This window comes from Mustela nigripes, chromosome 4 (genome assembly GCF_022355385.1).
Source record: "Mustela nigripes isolate SB6536 chromosome 4, MUSNIG.SB6536, whole genome shotgun sequence".
Lineage (NCBI taxonomy): Eukaryota > Metazoa > Chordata > Mammalia > Carnivora > Mustelidae > Mustela > Mustela nigripes.
In genome coordinates, this window is record NC_081560.1 from 169853446 (window position 1) to 169878718 (window position 25273).

Consider the following 25273-nt stretch of genomic DNA (forward strand, 5'->3'; position numbering starts at 1 on the left):
TCATTACTCACTTCCCTAAGGAAAACTGCTATGTTTGTGTGTGTGCGTGCGTGTGTGTATGTGTGTGTAGTCATTTGTGAAACATTTTAAGAGTACATACATAGGCTGATGTTGGGTATTTTGAACATTTCCTTCCTCAAAACATGGGATTGGATATTCTGATTTATGATTTCATCTCCAAATACAACAGTGTTTAGAATGGGTCTCAATCATAGGGAAATTGTGTGTGTCTATATATATATATATATAGTATGTGTGTATAAATAAACTTAATATAAAAACATATATTTGATATATAAACTATGCAGATATAAACTATTTAGCAATCGTACCTTTCCACTCTTAGGATGGGAAGCAATACATGAAGTCTGTCCAAACTTAACTAGGAACTGAAGATTTATCGAAGCAAGCCTAGAATTTTCCTTAAATGCTGCAAAGAAGCAAAGCGTCCTTGCTCCCTGTCTCTTCTAACCACTCAACCACAAAAGGTTTGCCACGCTCTTCAGGGGTGAAAATCCTGGCTGAGCACATCTCATCTCATCTAATTCTTATCCTAATCACAGGGAGAGCATGACAATAATGGCTGATTACTCTGCACCTCACCTCTGCCTCCCACCACTTCCCGCTACCCCCCAGCTTTCTGTTCCCATCTGTTTCTCTATTTTTAAGGTGACTACTGGGGAACAGGCTGATTGGCTGACTATTCGGATAGGAAGAGACTGACATATCCGCTCAGGCCCATGAAGGCAGAAGAGGGGGGTGAACAGAATGTGCATCATTCGGAGACAACTTTCGTAAACTACCCAGCGCCCCCATGACTCCATATTGATAAGGTCCTCCAGACGTTACCCAAAGGAGCTAATTAATATTCCGTTAGCATAGAAGCTTTGACCCTTGGTAATGTTCCTTTTGTCAAAAAGATAATGATTTTTTTTTTCCCCATTTTCACTCTTAAGGGAGTGTACACAGGCAAAGGAGGCTGCATTAGGACCGAAGCAGGAAAGAGAAATGTCTGAGGCAATCAGCCGGAGTGGATCTTTCATACCTGAACAAACACGTAATCATCCTGGACAATCAAAGAGTCTGGGTCAATGTAGCCTGGGAAAGGTTTATTTCTGTTGGCCTCTGTGCAGTTCTGCATTCGGCAAGTCAGGTATTGTGAATCTGAAAAAAAAAAAACAAAAAACGGGGTGGAGGACGTACACTCACAGAGTCCTGGACTTGGAGTGGACATTTTCCATTTCCTTTGCTATCTGCAACTCTTTAAACAAACCTCACATTCTTCAATTGCATTATCCCTCCCATTGTTATTGTTAAAAGTAGTATCGCTATTATTTTACTCACTTTCTAGCAGCACCATCGTCACCATGCCCCAATGTCGCTAACAAATCTTGCCATCCTGGAATACTGAATTCTCATTAATTAATTTTCCCCTCTCTAAATGAAAGCATTTTTAAAAACTGGCATTAGTATTTGTGATTCTATAGTTTTGTTCGTTTGTTTGTTTCTCTTTGGATTTGTGGGCTCTTCCTCTGCACTTTGACCTTTGACCAACAGGCAGGGAAATATGGACATACAAGCAATCACCAGTCATCTCGTGCAAGAAGTGCACTGTTACAAACAGGAAGATTCCATATCAAGATAAAGGCTTTTCTTCTAATAATACTTAGAAGTGAAACAGAATAGGGGCGCCTGGGTGGCTCAGTGGGTTAAAGTCTCTGCTCAGGTCCGGATCTCGGGATCCTGGGATCAAGCCCCTCATGGGGCTCTCTGCTCAGCAGGGAGCCTGCTTCCCTTCTGCTCTCTCTGCCTACCTCTCTGCCTACTTGTGATCTCTGTCAAATAAATAAATAAAATCTTTTTAAAACATTAAAAAAAAAAAAGTGAAACAGAACAGAGAGGAGCTTCCTACATCCAAAGATCTGCCCTCATTTAGAGATAAGTAAACTAATCCCACGTGAGACTCAACAGCAGATGGTAAACCTATCAGTTATAATAACTCCTACATAGATCTGATACCTATTGCTTGGGAGTACTTTGTATCAGGGAGGATGTCTTGGTTTTTCGACTCTAACTATTCTGCCCTACTAATCAGATGTCACTTCCTTACTTAAAACTCCTTTTGCCTCATTGCATTTAAAATAAATTCGAACCCTCTAGGACCCATCACTCCAATTTCCCCACATGTTAATCTCTTCTCTCTGTGACTCTTCTCATCTGGCCTCCTCTATGTTCGGGAATGTGGCCAAACCTTCTACCATGTAAGAAACTTTTTAACTATACTCCCTCTGCCTGAACTGCTTTTCTCCAGGTGATTCACAAAGAAAGTTCTAGATTTCAGCCCACTCTTACTTCAGAGGGTCTTCCATGACTACTGTTGATCAACACCATTTTGTTAATTACCTTCATGGAATTTACCACAATATAAAATCACCTCTTCCTTATGTATTTCTGCTCCTCTCCATTAGAATATACTCTCCTTGAGGACTGCTTTTTCTGCTTGTTCACGAATGTGCCCCCAGGTTCTAATACTGTTCCAGGCATATACTGGGCAGTAAGTAAATACTCACTGAAATGTGCCTCATTTTAAAAAATTTTATGTGTGTGTGTGTGTGTGTGTGTGTGTGTGTGTTCCAGAATTCATTGTTTATGCACTACACCCAGTGCTCCATGCAATACATGCCCTCCTTAACACCCACCACCAGGCTCACCCAACCTCCCACCCTCTCCCCTCCAAAACCCTCAGTTTGTTTCTCAGAGTACACAATCTCTCATGGTTTGTCTTCCCCTCTGATTTTCCCCAACTCACTTCTCTCCACCTCCCAATGTCCTCCATGTTATTCCTTAATGCTCCACAAGTAAGTGAAACCATATGATAACTGACTTTCTCTGCTTGACTTATTTCACTCAGCATAATCTCTTACAGTCCGATCCATGTTGATACAAAAGTTGGGTATTCATCCTTTCTGATGGAGGCATAATACTCCATTGTCTATATGGACCACATCTTCTTTATCCATTCATCTGTTGAAGGGCGTCTTGGTTCTTTCCACAGTTTGGCGACTGTGGCCATTGCTGCTATGAACATTGGGGTACAGATGGCTCTTTTTTTCACTACATCTGTATCTTTGGGGTAAATGTCCAATAGTGAAAATGTGCCTCTTGATTGAAATATGTATATTTTGAATGAAAAATAAAGTTGTTTTGTTTTATTTATTTATTTTTGATGCTGAACAGATGACTTTGCTTTTAGGACATCAAGGATATATACAGAAATCCACTCTTCCCAATTAAAAAGAAATCAGGAGATGAAGACTTACATGAAATGGGGGTATGCAATAGTATTGGGTTGGATCAAGGATTCACTAATAACTTCCTTAAGGAAATTTCCAGGATAATCTTCACTTAACAGAACTTGGGTAAACCTGTACTCTAGAAGGAGGACCACTAGGGGGCGGCATGCACACTTGCTCCATCTGACCAATGACTGATGTAAATACTGATAAACCCTCCCGAACACTTTGGAGGAGAGATTTATCTACAATATTCCTTCATCCCACTGCCATCTGTGGGAATGGGACTGATTCTGAAGCACTTTAAACCATCGAGTCCCGGTGAAACCATTTCCAGAGATAACGAAAGAAGAGCCACTATTCCCTCTCTATCTCCTTTTGTGAACACTCTTAGAGTTTTATTTTGGGGCATAACTCAAATCTTCTCAAAGACAATTTCTGTGACTCAGTCCTTCCCCACCACTACAGCACACAAAATCTTTACCTCACAACTTGCACACTCCACAGACCCTTCTACAACTTTTAAAAAACTTCTGTTTTTCTAAATGTAGCTCGGGGTCACAGAAACAATGAACATTGGCAGCTAGCAGACCTGGGCTTGAGTTCCGGTCTGGTCATTTCCTGGCCGCGTAGTTCAAAAGCAATCATTTCATCCCCCTGAGTCTTGCCACCCAAATGGGGATGCCGACGTCGACTCTCTTACGGTTTGGCTTCTAGAATTAACTGAAATAATGTATATGCTACAAGTTTTTAAACTCAAATGGGTACAGAGCTCAGTTGTTATCAATAATGGTAATATTCCTATTTCCTCTTTTGCTACCTTTCACAGTGATAAAATCAGTTTGAGAGCACATAGGAGGTCCTTTAAAAGGGTAAACTGAATTTGTTTATTCAGTTAAGTTCTCTATCAGTTATGTTTTGTTGGTGACCTTCCAATACCCACTCTTCCCAGCCTCTTTAACGGAAAAGCCAATACTCCATCTATACGCTTGTCCTCGCTCCTGTGTGACTGATAAGTGCTCACAGGCAAGGATTAATCCTTTTGGGTCTATGCCCATTCAAGGTCTTCCTTTACTTCCCTTGCCACTGGATGGTTCCGGAAAGGGCATTAAAACCCTGTCGCAGGAAACGAGAAGAGAGGGAGGTCTTTCAGGGGCTGCAGGGCAGAGACCAGGAGCTGCAGCAGAAGTCCCTCTTCCGTCTCTCTAGAACGCTGTGTCCAGTGTGATGCTTGGCACTGCGCTAGCCTTCTTTTTACACAGAGGGGACTGTCTTACACTTAAGCGTACATAATGAGTATGCAAAAAATCAGTAACACTGAGTTACTGATTGTACTGAGCCCAGAGCAACTCTTTCTCTGTGCTATTATGTGAGATAATGAATAAAAACAATGATTAACCAAACTGAACCAAAGGTTCTTGATTAAGAGGTCTTGGTCTTCAAATTACAAATACAACTTCCAATCAGAATTGCTTGGACTGCCACCTAATGAGGACTTCTTGATAAACACACAGGGTTTGTTTTATTTATAACGGAGTCTAAGAGTTTCTTTCTTAAGAATTTAACCTCCTTTTCAAAGGTTCCTGAACAAGCACAAGATAGAAAATATAAAGATACACTTTTCATATTTATAACTCAACTATTCGGAACTTCTGAATCGAAGGGATTCAGGAAGGAAATAAAAGAACAGGGAAACTAACATTTGTTGAGCATTTATGTACCAGGGACTCTGAAGCATGTTTCACCTTTATTGCATGCATTTAATCTTCACAGTACTACAAGGTATAATAAGATATCAACTGATTTTTTAGATAAAGAGAATGGAGCTCAAAGAGATCATGATTTACAGAAACGGCATTATGGGATTCAAACTTGGTTGGCCCCAAGGCTTTTATTTCTACGACTCTACATTGTGTGAAAAATGCCTGTGAACTGGGAGCCACTATTTGTTACACATATTTTGGCTTTGAGCTAAATATCAATGCATATACCTAGATACAAAAGAAAGACCAGTAAATCTGTATTTTTGTGGGATAATTCAACAATATGGTCAACATCCTTGAAAATGAGATCTTTCAACCTCATGTTCATTTCTGAGACTTCTACCCAAGGAAATAATTAATGATCTATGAGAAGAATGACCTATTTCAATATTCATCAGTGTTATTTATAATAAAGAAAGAGAGGAGAAGGGCCGAAAATGGGGGAATAATTTTTGAAAACTTCAGAACATACACAGTTTGTGATTAAAACCGGGCTTCCAAAGAGTATATGAGTATTTGTAGAAGTGCTTAATACATGTCATACAATAAAAAATGGGTTACCAATTAATAATATTGCATCAATGTTAATTTCTTAGTTTGGAAAACAGACCTTGGTTGTTCAAGATTTCAACATTGAGAGAAGCTAGGTAAAGCTACACTGTCTTGGTAACTTTTCTGTTTACCTAAAAGTATTCTAAAATAAAAGTTTTTTAAAAAGTAGGTTACCGGTATGTGTATCAACCAGATTCTGTACAAGTTGTATATATAGATATCTACATATGTATGTTTGCACTGGAAAAATGAATAAAAGAAAGATAGGAGATGTCAAGAGTGGTATACAGGCACTGATGTGAGAGAGGGAGACAGCGCTGTGTGCAAATCCCCGGTCTGCATCTCCCAGCCAGGGGGTGGAGGGGGCGTGGTCCACGGTGGGCTTGAGATCTGTCTCTGGAAAATTAAAGAACCATCTCTAATTCCTCTGCTTTTCCATCTTCCTCCACTCACCATGTCATGTACTGAGGTGGGGGGGGGCTACAAGCAATACATGCTGTGAGGCTGTTCTCCAACTAAGAAATACAGAGGGTTCCGCTGGGTGACCCAAGGAAAGCCCCAAGAAGGGGTCTTAAAAGCATTTCTTGCTTAGAGTGGCTCAAAGTGAAATCTGCAAGCTGAAGGGGAAATCAACAATTTTGAACCGCCAGCCCCTGGTAGAGTGCTCCTGGTTTGTTCTCTTTCTCCTTCTAATGGAAACAGAAAGAAATTGGCTGCACTTCATAATGAGGGACCAATCACTCTTACTCCCCTTGGGGCTTGCTGTAATAGCATTAAGTATGATGAACTCTTTCCATATTCAATTCTAGTGAGTGTATGATGTGATTCCATAGGAAGTATCCTGTAATTTGGCATTAATTAACGTCAATTAATGCATGCAACTGCTAGACTTTAGAATTAATTTCATTACTTTTCCCACACAGATGTTTTCCTTGCCATAGGTAATTAGGGCCCTGTGCTGCTCTTCCCAGGCATCCTTACTCTGAGCAACAGCTGCTGCTTGGTGTAACGCAGTTTCCACCCCCTGCAAAATCTGTGATGTAGAGAAAGGCCTCCTTTCAAGGGCTGGGCTTTGAGCAGAGGGACAGGGCTTTAAATGCAGGTTCAAGGCCTTTCTAGCTCCGTAAACCGAAGCAGTCACGGCACCTCTCTAAACGCTGATCTGCAAAATGGGAACGGGTGCGAGGCATCTTGCCAGCAGCGGTGATGAGAGAAGAGCTCAGGCGTGAAAGGCAGTGAGTCTGGTGCTGGGCTAGTCTGTGCTCCAGGAACAGGAGTAGTGGCTGCTCCTGAAGTGCTCTCTCTTTAGTCACCAGTGCTGCCCACCATGTCTCACAGGAACCGACTGTAAAGCACTCCATACACTTCTCCCTGACACAGTATCTTTCTTCATATTCAATGTGTAGTGTGGGTTAAAGACTTTTTTTTTAAGTAATTTTTTTAAGACACCAGGAAAAATATTCTCTGGCCATAATTAATAGATAATGGTGTGAGGCAGTGGCCAGTGGGGGAACTGGAAAATAACTCGGGCTATGAGGAGGACATGGGAGGTGTGTGGGAGCCCAGCACACAGGCCAGCCAGCCTGCGGCCATATTGCTTTGCAAGTGAGCCCTCCTGTTGAGGGTGACCTTCCAGAACCTAGGTCTATCTCCTCCAAGCTGGCTGAGTCAGAGAAGGTCACTTACCAAGCTATGCTTCAGACTGTTCCTCTAGGTAACGAGCAGTTATTAGAACATTAGAATTAAAAAAGGATGTTAAGAATCAGACTATCAGGGTGCCTGGGTGGCTCAGTGGGCTAAAGCCTCTGCCTTCAGCTCAGGTCTTATTCCCAGGGTCCTGGGATCAAGTCCCACATCAGGCTCTCTGTAGAGGGAGCCTGCTTGCTCCTCTTTCTCTCTCTGCCTGTCTCTCTGCCTACTTGTGATCTCTCTCTGTCAAATAAATAATAAAATCTTAAAAAAAAAGAATCAGACTATAATTTTAACATCCGGCAAGTCTTTACCCATTGAAACCTGTCTCCTTCCCACCCTGTGCCAAGAAACAAACCTCTGGTTCGAACTGCCCTTTCCTTGTCTGCGACCCTGGCCAAAGACTTTCTGGGCTTTCTTCCGTGGGGTTCTTCCTGAGGCCGGGACTGAGCTCTCCTTTCCCAGCATCTCTCCAGTGAGAGCAGCAACGGCATCAACCTCCAGAACAACCGAAGCGCGCCCGGCCCCTCGGCTAGGAACCATGCCAAGGGATCACATGCTTTTTCTCTTTCCAGATTTACCCAAAAAAAAAAAAAAAAAAAAAAAAAAATCCCAGAAAGTGGTACTTTTTACAGATGAAGAACTCCAAGCTTAGGGATGAGATTTGCATAAGCTCAAATGCTAGTAAATGAAATGCATCACAGGTCTCTAGGACTCTCCCCCTGATTCTGGCACTCAACAAATATTTACTTAGCAAGAAATCCTTTCATATATCTTAATATGATAAAAATTTCATTTTGAGCAAAACCATAACTCTCTAGGCAGTCAGGAACACTCCGAAACTCTCCATCCCCTACTAATTTTCAACATTAAAACAGGGCAGTTTTTAAAGCCCATATATCTGCATATATAGCTTCCTTTTGTTCTTTACGTTGTTCTATTATTTTAAAACCTTCACATTAAATGTCCCCAACCCACACACATGCACGCATGTGTCGACATGCTTGTGCTCATGCACATTTCATTACCCTCAGGGTTCCAGAACCCTCTGTGGCATGTACCAGTAAGAAACTGACACATGCAAAGTGGAGACTCCAGCCGTGGCCCCTTGAAAACACATTTCTGAGAAAATTATAAACTTAGATCAAATGTTCTCCCTCGACATAGAGATGGTGGTACTGCTTTCTTCTATGAAATCTCTCGATTTTGGTCCAGGATAACTTTCTAAATGTTGTCTTTTATGACTAGCCTTCTGACATTTAGGAGGCCATGCTTACTACAGGAAAAGTTCTGAGATCATAAATTTTTCACCAAGCACAAGACTAGAAATTAGGGACATGAAAGAGGCGAGAAGGACATAATAATTTAATACAAATACAGAAACACCACTTGCCAACTGCAATGAAGCATGGTGAGTGTATCTCAGAAAGGAGTGCTGTGAGCCCACAGGTGAGGGACACACTAATTCATACCTTTCCACAGATGGTCTACCCCATGCCACAGGTTCTCCTGTGATGGCCTCTATTTTACTTTGCTTCACACAGAACTGTGGACCTGTTATGCCTCCCTGGCCTACTGTACTTGGGAGATAGAGACCACTTTACTATTCACTCTAAGGCCCAGAGGTAACAATGACCTGTGTGGGGGTGAGGGCGGGGACACCTGTGGAAGGCTTCCTGGAGGAGCTGAGAAAAGTCTGGAAGGTGGCTTGGAACAGTGGTAGGGTGAGTTTGATAAGGAGGACTCCAGGAAGAAGGAACACAGAGGCATGAGGGGGAGGGTACAAGATGTGTTTGGGAAATGCTCCCTGTCCGTTCTGAGGAAGCCACACTGGAAATCCAGCTTAACTTGAGAAAAGACATGAAGTTATATAGAAGGTCACACCAAGGCATGAAAAACCGAGAAGCACATTTGTTTGAGAAACTTCCCAAACTGAGTCAAAAAAGACAGGGGGAGAGGCAGGGTGCAGGAGGGAGCCTTAGGTTGGGGAGTGGGGTTGGGGGTTGGGAAGAAATGGTAGGAAAGCCAGAAGGAACAAAAGCAGGAATAAAAATGGGAAGGAGAGAGAGAGAGGAAGAGGAGAGATGAAAGCAGTTTGGTGCATGGGGGAGAAAACACAGAATTTTTTACAGGGCTTTTTGGGGGAGGGGTGTGCAACCTACTTGGATGTGTTCACATCTATGTGATTAATTTCAGGACAAAGAGTCAGTTCAAGGGATTGCCTCTGAGGCACCTGGGTATGCTCAACCCAGTATTTCTTCATTTAATAACTTTCTTTTTTAATCACCCCCAATACTATATATCATACTTGGAACATGGTCAGTGTTCAACCAAGACCAATAAGGTACGTTTCTGCCTTTCCTGGTGAAATAAACAAAGATGACACGCTGGCCTGTGTCTCCATATTCCTGGCCTTCCTGATATGCCCTGACCCTTGCGGAGCATGGCCATAGTCTGTATCATTTGCATATACTGTTCCATCCTTCTGGAATGCTGTTCCAGCAGGCTGTCTCCCTTACTTCCATACTACTTGGCTCAAACATCAAATACCACCTGATCAGCGATTCCTTCCTTGACAGCCCCTCCCCCTCAATCCCTGCTCCCCTTGCTCTGCTTTCCTGTACTTCCTGAACTTAACACCACTTGGCATTAAACATGGGTTTATACCCAGTATAAGGTCTTCTCTATCTACTAGGGAAACTTGATGAGAGCAGGGCCTTTGCAACTTTCCCTCCTATCACTACATCCAGGCCCAACAGTCTCTGCTGAATGAATGCATAATAATAGGGCTTCAGATTCTAGCCCTGAGGCAGTGGCCAAAACATTTAATCACTATAAGCCTTGTTTTCCTCAAGGTTAAAATGAGAAAAATAACAATAGAGCCTACTTACAAGAATGGGGATGAGTAATGCAACTGAGAAGTATCTAGGGCAGTAGTGGCGGAGCCAAATGATAGGGATATGATGCATGGATGCATGGTATTAGCATCACTGTTGCCTGAGAACGTACTTGACCAAGGAAGGAAATGTATGAGTAAGTGCCAAGACCTTTATGACACTGTTTTGTTTTTTTTTTTTTTTAAAGCAGGGGTGAGAAGCATTAGGAATTTTCCAGACACTTTGCCATCCATGTTTGCCATCCATGCTGCTGTGTCCTGGAGGACTCTAAAAACCCAACAGAGATGCACTCCTCTGCTGTCGAGTGAAAAAGGCCAGGGGAGAACAGGCTTCTTCTGTGCACTCTGTCCTCTCTTCTAAGCAGCACAGACCTTCTCCCGGCCGGCTGGGCCCCCAGCATGCAGGGGAAGTAACACAGAAGCGTACAAAGAACGCACTCTGAAAGCCGCCCAGCGGGGCCCATGACTACATGTTCCTGCCAGATTTTCACTGCTGTGTGGGGAGGCCTGTGTTACCGTGTTTCATGCTTTTCTGGTTGGTTTTCAGGCTGTCTTTAAGGCTACTCTATCAGAGAGGCCACACTGAAATCACGAGAAGTCAAAATCAAGAGGTTTTTGCAACATGAACAATGGGGGTCAGAAGGACACAGCCAAGAGAACAAGCCAGTGCAGGGCGCCTCTGTGCTCTCGTCCTGATGCCTGCTGTGGGGGCAGGCGGAGAGGGGAAAGGCCCTTCCCCATGCTGGGGAGGAGTAGGGAGCCATCGGAATCTGCAGCAGCCCCAATTCTAGAAAATTTTAGCCTCTTCCCAGGTCCCACCTCAGAAACTGTTCCTAAATAAACGGACTGAAAAGAAGGTAAATCAAGGATACAAAACGTGGGGTCGAAAAATGCCAGTTGGTGAGCCAGGGTTGGGACCCTGGCTGGCGTGGGAGTGGCCAGTTTGACATTTTTTTTTTTTTTTTAAATATATATATTCATATACAAAAGCCAAAGTGTTCATCTTCTCTGGAACATTAAAGAGATTTGACATCTTTTAAAGGCGCACTAATGAGGAAATACAAATAACCAAGAAAAATCAGTAAAAATTCTTACCCTCATTCACGATTAAATAAATGCAAATAAAAGCAATAAGGATCTAGCTCGTGGCTCATCAGATGGGTTATGTTTAAGAAATCTTTGATAATGTCTCAGGCTATTGAGGGCTTGCAAATCCAGGCATCCCAGCACCAACACAGTGAGAGCGTGCAACAATGAAGCCATCTCAGAGGACAATGCAACAAGGTCTACTAAAATTTTCCAAGTATTCACTCTCAGACCTGGAACTGGCCATCTGTAGTTTCTCTTTCCAGCATTGCTTGCTGCCTGCACAAGTTGAATGCTGACTAACCAAATCAGTAATGTGTGTGTCTGTGTGTGTGTGTGTGTGTGTGTGTGTGTGTGTGTACAGATGTATTAGCACTGTGTGAAAGAGCCAAACCTCTACAGTTCTACTAATGAGAGAAAAGCTAACGAGAGCATAGCTGACTGCACAAAGTGTGGTTTTTTGTAGTCATTGGTCACAAAGTGGCTGCATTTACATGTGCTGATATGGGAAAATTTTAACTTGCTATTGTATGCCCCAGTAGTGCATGTGGCATGGTGGTTTTAGAACACAAACGTATGTGAGTGTGTATGTCTGTGTACTCACATGCATATTCACCTGTGTAAGCCCACACAATTTCTGGAAAAAATGTTGAAGAAACATTAAAAAAACAAAAACGTGCTGCACCTGGGGAATAGGAAGGAAGGTCAGGAAGAGGATTTTACTTTTCGCTTGATGCACCGGAGAACAACTTCTCCTTTTTATTGTCATTGCTGCTACTCTTGTTGTCATAAAGGTAATCTATCTCTATACAGAGAACTGAAAGCACCCCATAGGTCACAGACTGAGGCCTATTGGGAACCGAGGTCTCCATCACAGCCCCTCAGCATTGCAGCCACCGTCCCCCAACCAGATATTGCTGGCCAGCTGCTCATTATGGAAGTCGGCTGCAGCCCTGGAAAATGGGAATAGAATGGGATGTCCATTTCTGACCCAAGACCAGAATCCGTGGGATGGTGGTTCTATAAAGTTGTGAGTCTCCTTTGGTTTTTATTTCAGCTTGTAAAATGCTAGTCTGTGGTTCATTTCAGCAAGAGTTTTTGGACATTCATTTTCACAGTTGGTTTAAGGGCCAAGGTTGTTTCTCCCCAGTGAAAGAGATGAGTCCTTGTGCAAGTTGTTACAAGGTTACTTACTCATGCAAACAGACAATGAGCCCAGTAATTGTCCCCTGCCCCTTGTCCATGCTAGCACAGATCACCACCAGTACCAAAATAGTCATGCCGCTGACTATGGCTTTCATTTCAGAAGTGAAAGGGAGGAGTGATAAAGGTCAAACTCAGGACTGCAGTTTCTTGCATTTCTTGCAAGATGGTATGTACAGATGTGCACAGAGAACTCTGCATCCCTGTGTAATTTCCAGGTAAAGAATTCTGATCATAGTTACATTCTTTTCCTCCAAAATCCCGTATACCTAACACGCAGCGCACAATTCCAGGGAGTTAGTGAGGTTCTTAAACTTGTCTGTTAGCCCCTCAGGACTCTGGAGACCCTATGGCTAAAGCCCTTCTTTGAGAAGACTTGCTTATACAGGTAAGGTTATTTATTAAGTCAACAAATGGGTCAGTCTCTGACCTTTGTTTGTATAAAGAACCAAAGTAAAATGAGATAAGGTTTTTCACAAAGCTTTCAACCCAGCGGTTTGGTCAACATTTTCCAACTACGTTCATTACATATGTATACAGCAATGCACCTATATTAGGTGAATCAATAGAAGATAGGCGTCCTTTTTACAGCTTTAATGCACTGGGTGGCAGTTTTAATGTACTGACTCCATAGGATGCCTGAGAGCAGGTACATTCATACACACACACACCCGATATTTAAACAGTAAAATCTTTGTCTCTGGAGTGAGGACCTGTCAGGGTGTCCTCAGTTAAATGCAGGGACCAATAACAAATGCCACAGCCAGTAAACATGTTCAAAATTTTCCAATAATAATTCCCGTGATTGATTGTAATTGAGGCTGCTCTCCCCAGCCTTCCTCCCAAGGCAGAGAGGTAATGCAAGGAAGAATAACTTCCTTGTCACAGTGTAAACTACAAGACATCCAGATTCCAGAGCACAGTGGCAGAAATGTCTATGGCAGTCACAGACTGTCACGAAGCAAAAAAAAAAAAAAAAAAAAAAGCCCTCGGTACGGGGAGTTCAGGTGAAACAGAAATCGATTATAAAATGTAATCTAGGGAAATGTGAAATGAGGCTAAAACCGAACTTTGAATTAACAAGCCCAGATAAGCCTTTGTAAACTGCCCGATGGGGATAAGCCAAATAAGCTAGTGAGGGATTTTTCCTGTGTCAAAACAACTTCCTGGTTACCAAGTACTTTGAGAAAGAGGAAGAGGAAGGAAGAAAGAGGGAGAGGCTGGATATGATACTGAAAAAAAAAAATCTCTTTCTCTTTTTTATTTTTTTTTTTTTTTTAATACCTAGGCAGGTCAGGCATTATGCCTAGATCCTTTATTTCAATTGGTAGGTAATTTTTTTTTTCTGTTTTGTTTTGACAGGGATAACTTTTCAAATTAAATCCCTTTATTGAATTTTCACTCTTGGGTAGTTTCTGAAGATGCTGCCTTCGCAAAAAAAGTAAAATAAAATAAATAAAATTAGAACTGATCTATTTCATGCCATGTGAAAGCTGAGCCCGAGATGACAGTTTGGCATTATCAACCTTCATGGCTGCAGGGAGCAGAGGAATAACGTTGGGTGAAAGGGAACGTGCACATCAGGGAAAATGACAGCCTTATTGTTTTCAGGATGTGGGGTTGTGTGCACTCGATGCCACAAGCCAGAAGCGGTATTATCCCCAAAAGCTTGAAAATGAAAGCAATCTGGGATGTTACCAATTCCATCCAGGGCTTCCTGAACAAGACGGTGCAGTCATGGGAGACAAACCCTAAAGCTCTTTCATTAGTTTTTCGTTATGGGACTTTGTGACTCTAAACGTGTTCTGCTGACCAGCAGCACGGGCTTCACCTGGGAACTTATTAGGAATGCAGACTCTTGGGCCCCTATTGAATCAGAACCCACGTTTTAACGAGATCCTTTTTTGGGCCATGATATGTCCAGATTTGAGATGCAATGCCCTAAAATTTTCTGACAGCTTAGTAAGTGACTTGGTCACCCTGACAACTGGCCAGCTATGTATTCACTCACTCAGCAAATATTTACTAAGCTCCATCTACATGCTGACACTGTGGCATGTGCTGGAGACGTGATATTGACCACAGATACACACGGCCCCTCCTCTCCTAGAATTTAGAGGCCAGTTCATTGTAATTAATCACCATGGATGGTTCAGACGTAAGCATCCATTTCTATTTCTTAACTTCTTATTTTGAAATAATTTTAGACTCGCATAAAATTTGCAAAAGCTAGTATAGAGAGTTGCTCTGAAGCCTCTCTTGGCTTCCCCCAAAGATAACATCCAGTAAAAGCACAGAATGAAAGCAAACAATATATAAAATTGGCTTAGATTGGGAGTTCAAGAAAGACTCTCCTAAGGGAGGGATGCTTTCTCTGGTTCTGATATTATTGTATTTTCTTTCTTTCTTTTTTTTTTTTTTTTGAAGATTTTATGTGAGCTCAACATTATTTCAAAATAAAAACTTAAAAAAAAAATAGAAATGGCTGTTTATATCTGAACCATCCGTGGTGATTAATTACCATGAGCTGGTCAGGGAAGGTGGAAGAGATGATACTCCATGTGGAAGAACCAGTAAGTATCAGAGCCTCATGGTGACACACAGGGCTCCACATGTTCTAGGAACCGAGAGCAAACCCACAGGCCTGCAGGCAAGGAGTGAGAAGACAGAGTGAGATGAGCTAAGGGTCAAGGTGAGAACTCTGCCCAGATGGCAGGAATCATTCTGCCTAAGGAAAAGGCTGCTCTGGCTCTTCTGTAGCAAAAACTGGGCCTTGGAATCCAAGATAACATAATCAGGTCTGAGGCTGGAGCGGTGGCCACCAGAGAGAGCCCACTGAAGAGGTAAGGGGAAGAGTTCTGAACGGCTGCGTTCAATCTGTGCCAGGCACAGTGCTGGGCATATTACATATGGTAGTCCAGCCTGAGCTTCCAACGGAGGAAGGTGATGGTCAGCTTGGACCCTGATCAGTACCCCCCCGACGGATTTTGCTAAAGAATATATTCATTCCCCAGACGGGAAGGAGAACCTCTGGAAATGAAAAATCTCATGCCATGTGCACAGTAAGGAAGTGGTTTCTGGGGAGTCTGGAGAGCAGGGGTGACCTCCTTTGTCTGTCCCCAAGCAGGTAAGGTACAGGGATCTTCTGCTTTTGCATTCACCTGAGCTGAGGGCAAGTAGATAGGGACAAGGGAGAGCGAGGATGAAGTTTTCGAAGGCGAGGGATATTTGTCAAACGGGAAATGTCTCAAAAATTGGATGGTCACCCTTTGGCTCAGTGCTGGGCAACCTCATTGCTCTGGGGTACCTGCGGAGAGTCCGTTCTGTTCTCTCCTCTACACCTGAGACCTCTTTCTCCTCCCCATGCCCCCCGTCCTTCCTCATCTCACTCTTTTTCTTCTATGCTTTTCCCCCTGTCTCTTTCTTCGAACGCTTTCACCTGCAGTGCTCTCTCTTAGGCCTGGCAGTACTCCTCTGTTCCTTAGCCGTCCTAGAGGTCCTCTGGACCAAAGAAGGAGACTTACGGAGCTGCTGTGTAAATATATTACTTAAACTTTCTATGCCTTAGTGTCTTCTTCTGTAAAATCAGAAAAACAACCTACAAGTTGTGCTGGGGATTAATTGTGACAAAATATATAAAGTGATTAGCATCATTCCTGGTAGAGGGTAAGTGCTCAGCGAATGTTAGCTAGTCCAGGAAGCACTATGATTAACTTATGTCCTTTACAGTTGTAGAACAAGGCATGAAAAGTCTAAGTAGCTTTTTCAAATTACTAATTTCTCACAATTAGTGAGTGAACTTTTGAGTCCTTCAGATATAGGGTTGGTCCCGGGACTGCAATTTTTTCAGTATCGTGTCCCCAAATCCACCCTGTCCACACAAAGTGCAGTCCCTCCTGGCAGCCGGCCTCACTGGGCAGCTAAGAACCACGGAAGCACCAGCACACCCACTCAACCGACGTTTCCCTCTGCCTCTTTATGACAAGAGACGCCCAGGACAGTTCTCTCGTCCCTGTCCTTTCCAAAGGCTTTGTGACTTTCCAGACAAAGCAGTGAGATGTTACCTGGACCACATCTGACAAAATAAGGAAACCAGAAAAACAAATGAAAACAAAACAGCAGCAATAACATAATTATAACTAACAACCAAGAAAACACTTCAGAAATAAGAAATTGGGCCATTTCTCCATTGCCTGGAAAGGGAAACACCTTGGCTGGATGAGAGGTGCTGGGAATTGTTAAGGCAATTCTGCATCACCAAGGACGTGGATTATTATTGCTGTGTTTTCCCTAGACACAGATTCGGCTCACGGCAGACTGATAAAACTAGCTTTACTATGAACGTCATGGAGAAGATGAATTACTTACGACCATCTACAGTCCTGGCCTCGAGATGCACAAGATCTGGTTCCTTATTTGATCCCATCACAGACCTAAAAAAAAAAAAAAAAAAAAAAAAAAGGAGAAAAAAGAAAAGGAAGACCAACATTAATGACTTCACATGTACCTCAGAGAAACTCAGCGGAGCACAGGGACTACTAACGTTCATAGGATTTAACCACCAGAATCCTTGGAATACATCTGCTGTATTTATGTACATAACCTGACAGTAAAATTTCCACTTCAAATAAAAGCTATAATGAACTTTCATTTGATGAAGGCCAGGCTTAACTCTGACAAGGACACTGTGTGTTATTAGCTCCGACCTGCAAATAAGTCCTACACATGACACACGTGTCCTCCTGTGACAATCTCAGTGACAGTATATTAGACTTTCAAGACTTATCAGGCAAATTCCAGGCAGGCTGCTTTCGCTGGGCGACTTGAACAGTGACTTCCATAGCAAACTGACCTAATTAATTTTTTCATTTGAAATTAGCAGAACTATGTCCCACTATCCTACTATGTACTAAGAACAAATCATGTGACCCTCCCTCCTCCCCCAGTGCAGGGCACAGAGGGCCTGTCCTCTGTATGGCTGCACCCGTGGGAGAGGAAAATGCAGATGTGCCTCACTTCACGTATATGTTTGAAACCATATGTGTAAGTAAAATAAAATCAAAAGCAAAAGAAAAGTCTATTTAAAATGCCTTGGAGGTACCTATTATTTAGTGTAATCTTGAAGTGAGCCTTATTAAGTACAAAATAATTATTCTGTTACCTGAGCTATAATAGATAGTCAAATGTTGAATGAAAGAAGTAAGGAAATGAACGGAGGGAGGGAGTGTATAATGGTCTGTGAGCTCTTTGAAATAAGTAAATTAATCATTGTCCTAAGGGCATTCCCAAGAACTCTTCTTATTTGAACTCCTTTTCTCAGCTCAAAGAGTCTGAAGCATAGCTAGCTTAGTCTCTCTTCATCTTAAGAAGTCTCCTAAAGGCCCTATTATCACTGTCAGTAACTTTTCTCTGATTGATACATGGCCTGAAATTCAGAGTCTATGCTTGAAACACTAAACCCCACTTTCTTCTCTCAGGCAGGAGAAATGTCCTAACAAGGGTTTGGTAATTTTCCCCCAAAGAGACAGGGGACACACACTGGGACACTCCGCAACCTTGGACTCTGAATGAGGGCAGTCGGTGACATTCTTTTTTTTTTTTTAAGATTTATTTATTTATTTATTTGTTAGAGAGAGAGAGCGAGCGAGCACAGGGAGACAGAATGGCAGGCAGAGGCAGAGGGAGAAGCAGGCTCCCCGCTGAGCAAGGAGCCCGATGTGGGACTCGATCCCAGGGTGCTGGGATCATGACCTGAGCCTAAGGCAGCCGCCTAACCAACTGAGCCACCCATGCGTCCCAGTCGGTGACATTCTGAGCATGAGTTCAGTTGCTGGTCCAGGGAGGGTGGCTCTACATTTCCCACACTGAAGCCCTGACTGGATCCGTAGGTGACCTCTTCTGACGAGGCCACAGTCAGGAGATTAAGAAAGAAAACAAGCTCCCTAAAAGCCTTCAAACTAGAAATCTCAGCAGCTAACTGGTTCTTTATAAATTATAAATTATATTATTATTATAAATTATAAATTATTTCATAAATTATATGTAGTTACACACTGTTCACCTCCCACTGTGCCTGTTGCCCTGTTTCTTCCTTGAAATGACCAGCACTGAGATTCCCAGAAGGCTGGCATCCCAGAAACACAATGGTAAAACCTAGCATGCTGACCTATCTGCTTGGCTAATGGTGAGTGTCGATGGGAGACAAAATAATTACTCTGCATACAGTTGCCTCTTCCCATGTGCTCATGGCCCCAAATCAATAACAGAAGTTGTCTCTTAAGATCTTTTGTTATTTCTAAAGGCAGGAGCTGTTGTTTCAAGGGATGTTTCTGCTCTTACCAATTCACAAAAAGACACAGGAACAAAACACAGTCCCTTGCTTCTCTAGAGCCTACTGTGGCTAACCAAGTCCCCTTATATTGCCTAACCACCCCTCCCCGCCCCCGCCCCAGTCTGGAGTAAAACAACTGCAACAACAAAATAAAACTTTAAAGTCAAACTACAATTTTTTCCACAACTTTTATTTGCGGTTAGGCTCACCCCTTTTCCTAGCAGTCTGGGAGAACCTCTAGATCTGCCGTCACAGATCATAAAGAATTATTGCCGCTTTTATTTTGTGGCACTGGTGAATTCTCAAAAGCTGAAGCCAAACAAAGCTAAATGTCTGCGAAGGTGCTGGTTTTAATGGCCCTGTCGTTGACCAGCCACCTTGCAGAAGCACATCACTGAAGCTGACCACAAAGTATCGTTCTCTAGAGCATTTATACATTTTACTTGTAACTGTGGAGCTGGGTGGTTATATTAAGACCAATGACTCTGCTTTGCTTACTAATGAGGATAATAATGTTAACAGGTGGTTGCCCGTGTTTGGTGGGAGGAGAAAACAGGGAGAGGATTGTAAAGGATACAAACTTTCAGTTATAAGATGAATGAGGTCTGAGGATGTAACGTACGAGGAGAGGAGTATAGTTGATAATGCTGTATTGTAAACTGACATTTGTTAAGAGAGTAGAACTTAAGCATTCTCACAAAAAAGAGAAAGAAGGAAAGAAGATAAAAGGTAAACATGTGAGATGATGGATCTGTTAACTTGGTTGTAGAAATCTTTTCACACTGCATGTTTCTGAAACCATAACAGTGTATACTTTACATATAATTTTATTTGTCAATGATACCTCAATAAGCCTCAAAAACATTAACAAGCAAACCTAGCATAAACATAAAAGTTAATCCAAAAAAATTTCCCTCGATGATCTTCTTTCCAGAGTGAGATCTCAAGGAGGGCTTCAAGTGTCCTTATCCATTATGAGAGTAGCTGACTTCTGGTATTGAACACAAAAGGTTGGACACACTGGTTTTATGCTTCTAGATTACCCTGTATGTATGTATCCCCGTCATGATTCATAATGGTTTGCTCGATCTCTCTGCATAAACGTCTCTTTTACTTAACTGAGCTCCCACAAGGCAGGTGCTGTTTTTTATCACGGAATTCTCTGTGCTTACCAGAGCACGGAGAAGAATGCTTCTTCAGTAAACATAGAGACAACATTTTTACACCAGTCAGTATCTACTATAATATCTGATATATTGGGTTGTTCAATTCTGGGACTCAAAAGGAGCCTCTCTGTATTATGAGATGAAAAATTTTGATCCGGGATCCTTTAATTATATAAAAAGGCAATAGGTCGTGGGATCTAATATATCTTTATATTGCCTGTGTGTCTACTTGAGAAAACGAATTCTCTTCTTGTACTAAAATTGCACAGAAGGACAGGGAAGTCTTCATGCCTTAGCATGTACAGGGTATCTCTCTGGAATTCCCACTTACCCTTATCCTACCTCTGAAACTCTTTCATTTGAGTATTTTTTTTCCCATTTCATGTGTACAATAATGCAACGATCCCATACATTTTTCCGTATTCATCAGGATAAGAGTACTCTTCACCCTCTGTGTCTCTTTCACTCATCTGACCACCAACCTCCTCTCTGGCAAACAGCAGCGTGTTCTCTGCATTTAAGACTGTTTTTCATCTCTTTTTTAATTTGTTGATTTTTTGTTTGTTTGTTTCTTTCTTAAATTCTACATGAGTGAAATCGTATTTTCCTTTCTCTGACTGATCTATTTCATTTAGCATTATACACTCTGGATCCAACCACGCTGTTGCAAATGGCAAGATTTCATTTTTTTTTTTCCTTTTTATGGCTGAGTAAACTTCCACAGTAGATATGTACCTCAAATTTATCCATTCATCTACCAACGGTCACTTGGGCCGCTTCTATATCTTGGCTATTATAAATAATGCTGCAGTGAATTTTACAACTATTAGAATGGCTAAAATAAAAAACATAAGAAATGCCAAGTGTGGGCAAGGATGTGGAGATACAGGAACCTTGGGCACTGTTTGTGGGAAAGCAGGCTGGTGCAGCCACTATGGAAAACAGACTGAAGTTTTCTCAAAGATTAAAAAGTAGAGGGGTGCTCAGTGGGTTAAAGCCTCTGTCTTCACCTCTGGTCATGATCTCAGGGTCCTGGAATTGAGCACCGCATTGGGCTCTCTGCTCAGCGGGGAGCCTGCTCCCCCACCGCCCCTGCCTGCCTCTCTGCCTACTTGCGATCTCTCTCTGTCAAATAAATAAACAAACAAAAAAAAAAAAACTTAAAAAAAATTAAAAAGTAGAGTTACCATATGGTCCAGCATTCCATTGATGGGTATTTGCCCCAAGAAAGAGAAAACAGTAATTATAAAAGATATATGTACCCCGTGCCTTCTTAACTCTTAGTCTGAGTACCCTTATAAGCTCAGCAGCAGATACATGAAGAAAATAGACTTCCCAGTGAAGATGCCGCTAAGACTAAGTTGTTTACTCCTTCTGAGACTTCTAGAATCATGCGCATACTTATGCATAGCATAATGTAGGCCATGTTTCTATTGGTGACTCACCCCTCTTACTGACCAATATGTTCAAACCTTTCTGTATTTCCATGCCAGGCACCGTGCATGCCAAGTATAGCTACTGAATAAATGTTTACTGAGTGCTTTGGAAAAAGAAGTACACAATCAACATGCAAGATTTACCAGTGTATTGGTATATGTGAAATCTGGTGAGCTACTTAACATCCTTGTGCTTTTATTATTGTTTTAATTGGTAAAATGAGGCTAAAATAAGTTTTCCTAGAATATATATCTTAAAGCATTTAGCAGAGTCCTTGTACATGCAAGGGTTCAGAAATGCGGCTGATTTCTTTATTCTCTTTTTTTCCCCTTTCTTATTTGAAGAGGTGGGCAGGGAATGTAAATACCCATCTAAAAATTAAAGCTGATGTTGATAATAAAAGTATCTTGAGATTTCATGGATACCCCATTGGCTGAACTGATTTATCATTATAACTCAAAAGATTAAAAAAAAAGAATCAACAGCCCAGAGATCAACTGTAGGAATAAATAAAATCACATTTTTATTCAGTGAAACATTCCAAGCCCCAATACGTGGTAAGCATAGAGGCTATGGATTCCCTGTCCTTAAGCACTTTAGAGCTAAGGAGGAGTTCTGCAGTCCCCCATGTAACGAGAGTGCTCATAGTCAAGGTGCTCCTTGAAGACGTGGGAGGAATGACCTTTCACTGGCAGATAGAAACCTATGGGAGAAGGAAGGCTCAGAAATCCTTTAGAGTAAATAATCTCAATCTTCAGGGATATGAAATAATGTGATCAATGGACAGAAGAGGTGGAAGAATATTCTATTTAGAGATAAATAGCAAATCAAAGAAAGGATGACCCAGATGGGCGTCTACTAGCAAGTCAGTAGATCTCATGTTTTCAGAGTAGAGCAGTAGAAAATAAAATCAAAAGTTAGGCAGGGGTCCAATCGTGAAGCACTCTGTGCATCATGCTAAGGTTTTTTATTTGATCCTAAAAGCCATGAAATGCTACTGAAGTAAGTTAAGTGAACATAGCTATCAACAGCTAAAAAGAACTTCTGTCCCCACCTACGCGTGGGCCTCCCTGTGCACGGAAAGGAGAAGGTGAAGTCCCTCAGGCCAGGCTAGATCCAGCTCTGTAGTTGAAAACAAGACCAGGCCAGCCTCACCAACCTTGCTTCCAGCATCTTAAGTTGGTGTTCACATGTGGCAGCCAATTATGAATAAAATCTGAGGATTACTGGAGTCAAGAACACAAACAAAACACACCCTGGTATCAGGCACCATGATGTTCAAGGTGCAGCATCAGCCTTTTGAAATGCAATCACCAAATGCAGCCTTTGGAGACATTTTCTGCAGAGAAACTCAGAAATGTCACCAGTTTATCATTCCCCTGGCATTTTGTCCGAGTTTATACCAGTTTAATATAGTGCTCACTAAATGCTCCAGAGCCACAAAATGTCCTCATATAGAAAACCGCAGAGCAAGTATTAAAAAATAAATACCGTGACAGGTTAGTACCTATTTATTCAGATTTAGAACTGCAGTTAATGGCGTATGGAGGAAGGAACAGGGATCTGCAGAGTAACAGGCTGGTGAGTTGGAGACACTGGTCTTCTTTTGGTTTTAGAAGGAGCATCAGGTTCCCGCAGCCTCTCTCTATGAACAAAGCCCCAAGAAGCAAGTGGTTCTATGCGCTGGAGAGAGAAGCAGCAAAAGCTGGCCGGTATTAGCGGCTGGCTCCCTTGATTTCCTCTTCTGGAGCCAAGGGTTTCCCCTTTCCCTGGCCTCACAGTCAGACAGTCAAGACACAGGTCATCAGGAGAGTCCTGCCTAATGCAATGACTTTCATTCTAGAACAAAGCAGCTTATCCTGAGGTCTCATCTCCTGTCCACGTCGGGAGAATGGGCTAGAAAAAAATTAAAAAGCTGCTTCAAGGTGTCATTTTAGCCTCTCTCTTAGTCCTAAGAAACATGCTTGCTTGATTTCTTCTGTCTCCACACTGTCACACTGGTTTCCCAGAACCAATAAATACACAAAACAAGACAAAAAAACCACAAACAAACAAAAAGATGCTTTTTATGCTTAAATGCATAAATGGCTGCTGAGAATCACCATGGCCAACATCTTCAGGCCCATCAAATTCTACCTTTTGCCATCCTTACTCCCCCCAAAGCCAAAAGCCCAATTGTTGAATGAGGTGTTGTCTGCAACAAAGTGTACATGAGTACACACGGGTGTGCATGCGTGCGTGTGTGCATGTTTACAGGAGCAAAGTTAGGAATTGGGTATCTGACTCAGAATGAAGAAATGAACACGAGGCGCCTGGGTGGCTCAGTCGGTTAAACAGCTGCCTTCGGCTCAGGTCAGGATCCCAGGATCCTCTGCTCAGGGGGGAGCCTGCTTTTCCCTCTCCCTCCGCCCCTCCCCCAACTCATGCTCTCTCTCTCACTCGCTCACTCTCACTCTATCTCAAGTAAATAAATAAAATCTTTAAAAAAAAAATGAAGGAATACAGAAAGCTCAGGAAGGTAGTAAAGAGATGAGGATGTTTGTTGAACAAAGTCCATGGTAGAAAATAAAGCTGAAAGTTGCAAGAGCCAGACTGAGCAACAGGTAACATGTTTCCTCAGACATCACAAAGACCAGCTCCAAGGTGGTCAGACAAGCCCTTGGGCTACAAGGCTCCCCCTCCCCGCACTTTCCCCTTCTCTCATTTAATGGCTTTACTTCTTCTTCTTCTTCTTCTTTTTTTTTTTTTAAGATTTTATTTATTTATTTGACAGAGATCACAAGTAGTCAGAGAGGCAGGCAGAGAGAGAGGAGGAAGCAGGCTCCCTGCTGAGCAGAGAGCCCGATGTGGGGCTCGATCCCAGAACCCTCAGATCATGACCAGAGATGAAGGCAGAGGCTTAACCCACTGAGCCACCAAGGTGCCCCAACGGCTTTACTTCTAAAACCACCAATTCATTTCCCATTTTCTTCTTATTTCCCCACGGGCTGGGCCCCTTTCCTTGCCATCGGGATCTAGAGGACCCAGGGAAGATGACCAGATCGCCAGACAAAAATCACTGTGCCAATGAGATACAGAGAAATATATTTAAAATGATCAAACAGTTTGGGACTGAGGTAAAGGAGTAGCTCAAAATATATTTCTTAATACAGCTTCTTTTTCTCTCTTTAAACTGTAGTGCTATCGTACTCTATGCATTTTTAGCAATTTGTTATTTTACTCTAATTCATCTTGGAGGCTGTTCCATGCCAGAATATAAAACTAATGGGATAGATCTCTAACCACTATACTGCAATTTATTAAATGAAAATACCCAATTTATCTACCTATTATCCATTGATTGATCCAAAGCAAAAATGTATCAGAAATGAAAAAAAAATTCATAATTCAAATTCAAAATTCATAATTCATAATAAAAAAACAAAATTCATAATAGCAGCCATCTCTGAGAGGTTTTTGAATTGGGGGTGACAAAGAGACCACCGTCCTTATCAATAATTTAAAAATTTTTGCCATGTATTCACGCATTACCCTTATAATTAATATTAGTAAATTTGTACTATTATCAACAAGAAGAACGTTTCTTCAGTGTGGAAAACAGTCTATGAGTAGACATATAGTTAATGTGCACAAGTCACAAAGGGGTCGAGGGGAGGAATGAGCGAAGTTAGTATGGAGAGAAGACGTGGACTATTCTCAAACGTCAGACTACTTGCAACTCTGCCATCACCTCACCACAAGGGCTCGGAAAGCTCGTGCTGTGGAGGAGTTGCGGCAGGGGGAAACAATGCAAGGGACATCAGCAGGTGTGAGCTTGTGTCGGTCGTGAATTCAGAGCCAGAAGAGGAAGGTGTGGA

General features: G+C 42.2%; 1 protein-coding gene across 5 annotated transcripts in view; it reads right to left on the reverse strand.

The window, feature by feature from the left end:
• The window catches only part of SORCS1 (sortilin related VPS10 domain containing receptor 1), a 503535-nt gene that overhangs the window by 119950 nt on the left and 358312 nt on the right, over nt 1-25273 (reverse strand). For all 5 annotated transcript variants that reach the window (XM_059398525.1, XM_059398524.1, XM_059398527.1 and 2 more), the window contains exons 6-7: nt 16851-16915; nt 1046-1164 (exon numbers count right to left, since the gene is read on the reverse strand). In XM_059398525.1, the coding sequence (XP_059254508.1) occupies nt 1046-1164; nt 16851-16915 (184 nt within the window). The remainder of the gene's footprint in view (nt 1-1045; nt 1165-16850; nt 16916-25273) is intronic.